This window comes from Nicotiana attenuata, chromosome 1 (assembly GCF_001879085.1).
Source record: "Nicotiana attenuata strain UT chromosome 1, NIATTr2, whole genome shotgun sequence".
In the NCBI taxonomy this organism is placed as follows: Eukaryota; Viridiplantae; Streptophyta; class Magnoliopsida; order Solanales; family Solanaceae; genus Nicotiana; species Nicotiana attenuata.
Genome location: NC_031989.1, coordinates 9,349,557 through 9,357,026, shown reverse-complemented (window position 1 = coordinate 9,357,026; position 7,470 = coordinate 9,349,557). Strand labels below are relative to the sequence as shown.

At 36.0% G+C, this 7,470-nt stretch overlaps 1 protein-coding gene across 1 annotated transcript in view; it reads left to right on the top strand.

Annotated features, from left to right (window-relative positions):
• Positions 1-5,478, top strand: part of LOC109236438 (phosphatidate cytidylyltransferase 4, chloroplastic-like) — a 17,254-nt gene extending 11,776 nt beyond the window's left edge. Inside the window, exons 4-7 of the mRNA XM_019402647.1 lie at positions 1,335-1,459; positions 2,989-3,122; positions 3,766-3,881; positions 4,957-5,478. Of these exons, the coding sequence (XP_019258192.1) occupies positions 1,335-1,459; positions 2,989-3,122; positions 3,766-3,881; positions 4,957-5,048 (467 nt within the window). The 3' untranslated portion in view covers positions 5,049-5,478. The remainder of the gene's footprint in view (positions 1-1,334; positions 1,460-2,988; positions 3,123-3,765; positions 3,882-4,956) is intronic.

The following is a 7,470-nucleotide window of genomic DNA, read 5'->3' as shown; positions in this document are numbered from 1 at the left end:
TGTATCCACCGTTTGGTTATTGATATTAGCTAATACAGGTATAAATTTTATACCAAAATCTTGGTATTATCTATCCCAAATAGAAAGTGGGATTATAATTCTGGTTATATTCCAGGATTATAAACCTCGGATAACCTTGTTTTGTACCAAATGACCCCAAGAGCATTGTACAGAATGATTAGCTCCAATTTCCATCCAATCATCTACCCAAAGCAGCACGTGATGCATACTCCAAAAGTAGAGAAAAGTAGCAAATGTGCTGATCCATATCATTCGATTTTCCTTAAAGTCTTCTCATTCTCCCTTTCTTATTAATAATCTTCTTTTATACACAAAGTGCCTTCTAAATTCTTCCCTTTTTATAAAAGAAAATTACAATTTTCCTGTGATATTAACACATCGTCTAAATTATATATGATTACCTGTCTGCATATGAGGTCACAGTCAGGCGTTTCTTTTGTTTCTTTATGTCTGTGGCAGTGTTATGTGCTACTTAGCTTAGGAGTCATTATTTGTGTCTCACTATGTGATGGACCCGCTAAAACTTCCAGCTCAAGTAGGCCAGGGCTCTGAACAAGTTTCCTATTGAGACAATCAAGCATGAACAAAAGAGTGTGGTGTCAAACAATTGTTACAGATTTAACATCCTAACAGTGTAATCTGATACGATACATTTATTGGATAAATGTAATCTGATAAAATTATCTCAGTCACTTGTTCTTTTTGTTGATAAATATTAACTTAGCCGCTTATGTTTCATGCCTTGAAAAACCTTATTTTTTTCTTACTATCAGCAATTTTGGTTTTTCTTTTTCTTATTTTTTTTGGGGGGGGGGGGGGGGGGTAGGGGTAAGTCGTAGTATAGAATAGCATCATCAACTGTTTAAGTAAAAGGCAAGACAGCTTTAAAGTAATACAGAGCCTGCATTTGGCCATTACAGATGTAATCTTAATGTTGCTATATAAACACCCCATGCTCTCCCTACCCTCTTGCTAAAAGGGAATAGTAAAAAAAGAAAAAAGATAATGTAACTTGATATCTAAGCCCCCGAATGGATAGCCTAATGGTCAAAGAGATGGACTGAGAACCTTGGGAACAAGTTCAGTAGGTGCATTCTTCATCTTAGCCCTGCCTATGTTGGTGGCAGGTAACAGGTATCCAGTGAATTAGTTGAGATATGCGCAAGCTGGTCTAGACACTACTATTATATGGAATTTTAACTTGATATCTAATGTAGCATTTGAAAATTCTTTGCAGTGGGTCTCTTCGACAGCTGATCCGCTTCAGCTACTGGTCTTCTGACTTTTATTGGCGTTTCAATGGGTTTACACAGGACTGGGAGCATCATGGCCTGTCATTTTTGGAGGCCAAACTCAGTGGACTGTGGGGCTTGTGGCAACCTTAATTTCATTCAGTAGTATCATTGCAGCAGATACATTTGCTTTTATTGGAGGCAAGGTACTTTTCACTGTTGATGTTATTTTTGTAAATTGGTTCTATCCTTGTTCAGATGTTTCAGACTAAAACAGTCCAAAGACCCTGTGTTTTCTTGTTAAAAAATGCAGTACATAACCTGGCATTATCATATTTTTGGTGCACCTGTCTTTGATGTCATTGCATCTCTTGTCTCATCCTACCATGAAAATGTGATAGACTTGATAAGACACTGAATTGGCTTGTCTTGTATCCTCTCCTGATCTTTTGTTGTGGAATCATGGAAATAGTAGCTATTTAGAGAGGTTTAAATGATTATTTTGGATCCATTCTAGGCATTGAAGATAAACCTGCTTTGATTTTGTCTGGCATTTGCCTGTAATACAATATTTAGGGAAAATTGAGCTTCACTATATTATTCTGGCAGCTGTAACATTCAGCACTGTCTTAGTGCTGGATTCTTTATATAAATCCTCCGTAAAATACTTTACTTGATTCAGATCCATTTCTTTCGGATACTAATTAATTTAAGTTAAACCAGGGGTTCCTAAAACTAGAGGTTCTCTAATTCTCACACTCATCCTTAAATTGGCATATGTCTCTAAGTAGACTAAGGGCTCAGGATCAGGATAACAAGGGTAACTTGAAGTTTTAGTGCTGTTATAAAAGAAAACTTGAAATAATTGCAAAATACTAAAATTGATATTACTGAAGTTGAGGACCAAGGTTTGAACGGAACTACCACCAACAGTCCATGTCAATGTGCATACACGCACACACACACACACGCATAGACAGAAGGAGGGGGGGGGGGGGTTGCATGTTACTCTGTAGTTGGATGAACTACGAAGAGACAAAGAATCCAAAGAAGAAAATAAGCTGGAGGTGAGAGAGAGGGACAGAGGACGTATTAAAGATGTCTTAACTTGATTAACTATCTACCGATAAAAGCCACATGTGTAAGCTAGTAATGTTGCCTTCAAATAATCTTCTTAGAGAACCAGACTTGGCACCAGCTTGCCTTCAAGTAATCTTCTTAGCTAACTAGATTGACGTCTTGGCAGATGTGGTATCCAGGATCTCTTAAACCACTAGATCGGAGTTTGCTAATTTCTTGAGGTCTGTAACTTCTAATGACATCCATTCTTCAGAGGAATCTGTTGAAGTAAGAATAACAGCTGATTTACGCGAATGCAATTATGTCTTTTAAAACTCAATGAACTGTTGATACTCTGAATCCCATTCAAATTGGTTTGGTGATTGCCGAATTGTCTCTATGCGGACTTTCACGTGATCAATCCAATTCAAAGTTGGACTCTTACTAATAAACCTTTGATATTAAATTGCGAAGGAAGTATGCATCTATTGGTTTCCCCTTTGCTTGTCCTGTTCCGCTTGTTGTCCTTTAATCTTTGCAGGCTGGGATTACAATAAAAAATTTCTTAGTTCTGATGCTTTTTTATTTGGAGTAGTGGAACAAATCCAAGTAATTGTGATGTCTCTTTGGTGGTCTGTGAAGGAGAGACACATAACAGAGTTGAAATCCTTTGCAGGCTTTTGGTAGGACACCGCTTACTAACATTAGCCCAAAGAAAACCTGGGAGGGAGCTGCTGCAGGCTTAGGAGGTTGTATAGCCACTTCTGTGTTGTTATCAAGAATTTTCTGTTGGCCTACATTCACATTAAGGTAATAATATTTTCAACGGTGGTAATTACTTGTTATGCAGTACCATCTGTTTCAGACCCTTTGATGTGTCTATAGCTGCAGTAAGGAATATTCTCCTTGTTGGTGGGTGAATATATAGGGGTGGGGCTAGGATTTGGTTGATGTCATCTTTATCATCTTTTTTTCCCCATTTTAGAGAGGTTAACTAATAAATATTATCTGATAAAAATATAAAATAATGGAATGATATACAGTGGTGGTGAAAGAACCATAGCATTTCCCGAGGGTAATTTTGAGTCTTTATATCTCTATATAATATCGTATACTCATGTAAAAAATAGAATACTTTACAGGAGTAGATATTATGTCATATTAACTAGTCATCACGTTAGCATTTTAGTTGCTAGCACTTAAAAAAGCATATCAGGGGTTCTATTTATTACAACTTATATTTTGAAAATTCATGTTTGGAGTTTATTCTATCCATTTTTTCTTCTAAAAGCACTTGATATATACGAAAGGATTTTTGGTTTCTTTTTGTGGTGTATTCACATTCTAGGTAGGTACAGTTTGAGCCTTAAAATTGTTTAGCCTTTACTGTGAACCTGTAAATTGGAAAATCGTAGCTTTCGGAATTGATGTTTGTGTCTGAACGGCTTTTCAGTGCTGTAGCTTTTGGAATTCTGAACTTCTTTGGATCTCTTTTCGGTGACCTTACTGAGTCAATGATCAAACGTGATGCCGGTGTGAAGGACTCAGGATCTCTCATTCCTGGACATGGTAACTACTTCTGTGCCTTTGATTGTACTTTTCAGTGATAAATTGAACTCTGTTGTGAAGCCAAAACATAGTAGGCATCCTGTTTTATCCCCCCCAAAAAAATAATGGGCATACTGGAAATTGAATCTCTAAATATCAAATAGGGAAGATAATTTTAATTTTTTGAAACTTGAGAGGATATCATTGATCAATGAAGAGGTAATAAAGTTTGTCATTTATGTGTCCTATCATAAGTTTCGACATGACTTTTATATGTTAAAACTTTGTTTCTCATAGGCTGATATTGGTATATGTCGCTTTGGAAGTGTGGTTATCTCTGACAGCAGGCACAACTATATGAGGATATGGTTGTTAACATTTTGACTGTCATTATATGCTAGACAATGGAATTAATGTCATATGAACCAGTATCTTGGATTTTTCCACAGTATGGCGTGCTAAATTCTAAGTAGACCTTTTCTTTGAGATAGTATTCCAAAGGTCTTCTTTATGTCTTTGGAACGGGAGGATCATGTACGAAGCCTAGTCTAGACAATAGCAGCCATGAACAATCTCTGATGTCCTTTGTTTTTTAAGAAAAATGATGTACTAATGTGTGATTGCTGGTGGTCTCTGATGTACTAATATGTCGTGTGCTGTGGGTTGTGGGCATTCTTCCTTTATCAACTTCGATTTAATTTGTTAACAGGACTATAATGGCGGGAAAATAAAAGATTATCTGGATGGTCTCGTTGTCATCTTTTGGACCCAGTAACCAAACTCTTTGGGTAGTTGCGGAAAGAGTAGTGTAAGACTCCAAAAACTGAGGTCACGTGTTGAGTTATCAAACTTGAGCATGACAATCCAGGGGGAATGTCCCATCAATGAAGATCTACTACTTCCTAGGGTTTTTACGCTTTCTTAACTTTGTAAATCCATCTGCTATAGCCTTGTATAGCTATGCTAGATACTTGCCCAATTAGAAATGATCATCCTTTAGCATTGTTATCTGAGCTAAACGAGAATGTTAACTGGCTAGCAGCGTCGTGGCAAGTTTCTTGGGTCTTTCTTGAATGAAGCAATGCCTGTTTTGCAGGGGGAATACTGGACAGGGTGGACAGCTACATATTTACGGGGGCATTGGCATACTCCTTTGTGAAATTGTTCTTACCATTTTATGGAGTTTGATGAACCTGATAACGATTCCTTACAAAGAAAAAAGATACTTCATCGCTGTTCTCTTAACTTGGGAGCAAGCGCAAGGTGGCATACTCGATACAAGCAACATACGACATAGAAGGTTCCATTGAAAGGTCAGTTTAGTTTCACACGACAAGATTCCAGTTGCATTGCAACTCCCCCAGATTCTACTGATTCATATACCTGATTCCAAGTTTGAGGAAGCACTTTAGGTTGACAGAACGGGGAAGGGATCCGCATGATGTTTGCGGATTAGTGTTGGGTTGTTTTGGCTGATACTAAGCTAGCTCCCCCATTGTAATTTTAGAATTGTTGCATAATTATGATTCTGCAAGTGTATATTCGTTTTTAGTCACAGAAATGTCTCAATAATTATTAGGTTCATATATTGATTTATTCAGGCGTAGCTTTGTTTAAATAGTTACTGGCACTTTGACATCTTAATAATGAAAATGACAACTGGTAGGAAATACTGAAGTGACAACCTTTTTCAGTTGCATCGAGTCTACTATATGCTGATTCTCTAAATATGTGGATGTCCGAAAGGCATTTACAATCAATTAACCTGCTTGACTTTTTCAAGATATTAAATCCAAAAAGGTTGTTTAATTTCTCAAAATAGTGGTTTATGTACAAAATAAACGGAAAAACGAGAGTTATATTTGTCATAACTCAATCCATTTTGATCAAATAGATTCATGGATTTATCCTTTGGGTTACACCACATTGATCTTAAAAGTGCGCCTAAAACATGAACTTGTGTTACCTCTCATGTAGTATTTCATTAAAATCTCTTCTGTCAACAAAATTTGCCTAATATGGTATGTGCACTCTTTAATTTCTTCAAATGTTGGCTACTCTATAAGCCTTGTTAGTAACTCTCTTTTACATTCCACTATCGTAAACCAGTAATAATGTATATATACACAAACAATAACTATAATATCATATTTGTAAGCGGTGTTATTATTTTTAGCCCGTGCCAGAATTATTTACATTCGAGCAGAAAGTCTATAAAATTTGTAGATAACATAAAGAATGTATATATACAAAAAAAATAAATATATTTTTTGACTATTATTTTGAGAGCGCCTATACAATGTCATTTTCCCTATTTGTAATAGTGCAAGCCCATGCTACATATGTCCGGTTTGGGCCGACAAACTTCAAGGATTATTCCTTGGGGTTACACAAACATGAGTTTAAAACCATATGTCTAGCTATCGCTTTGCTTTGCTTTGTATCTTTCTTCTGGATTTCATGCTGTTCGCATTTTTCCTATGACTTCTATGGTGATACTAATATTGTCTCCTTTTGTCCTTTTGTTTTTTGAGCCGAGGGTCTTTCGGAAACAGTCTCTCTACCCCTTCGGAGTAGGGGTAAGGTATGCGTACACACTACCCTCCCCAGACTCCACTAGTGAGATTTTACTGGATTGTTGTTGTTGTTGTTGTTGCTGCTTTCCTTTCTCTCTTCTTTTTTGATGTGATTTAACCAAAAGAGTGAGTATATGCAGGTCTATGGCCCTAGAAGTATGCACAATCTTCTACTTGACCCGTCATTTGTCATGGGCATATTATCTGTTTTTGGTGTTCTCATAAACGAAAGAATGAAAAAAGAAAAGTATCAAACCTGTTGATATTGAGGCAATCTCAAGGTTCAAATGTTCTTTTCTCATGTTCTTTCACCTTCATAAAGTTTGTTATCGTTTATTCTTTAAAATAATTGAACTTGAAGTTTTATGACAATTATGCTAATTAAAAACTGAGGTTGGATTTAGAGTTATTTTGTAATGCTCATCAATGTGTCAACTAAACAGTCACATCTAGGGGTGGCAAATGGGCGGGTTGAGCAGAATTTGGGCGGGTCAAGATGGACTAAATTAATAAAGGGATTTTTACCTTCCTATACCACATATGAAACCTTATTACCCTCAATGTTTAAGGTTTGAGTTAATTACGTTTCAGCATACCAAATTACCATTTATATACCATAATTCAAATCAGGGATATAATTAAGGGTGCATTTATATTAGGCATAATTATAGGACCGTATATTCCCACTTTCTCTTTCCTTTCATCTCAACTAAAATACAAATTCAAAATCTGAATTTATATTAGGCGAACCAGAATCTCATTGAAGCTGAACCCTCGAGTGGATTTTTATGAACAATATTCAATTCTTTTTCTTTCGACTAGANATGGTAATTTAAACGCAGACCTTAACCCCTATCTTAGAAAGGTAGAGAGACTGTTTCTAATAGACCATCGACTCATGTAATAATGAAAAAGAAGCAATAAACAGATAATTGTATTAGCTTATCATAGTTAAATAAAATTGAGGGGAGAATATGCATTAATTAATTATAATTAACCTATAACAATTTATATAAACATAAGTAATATACTTA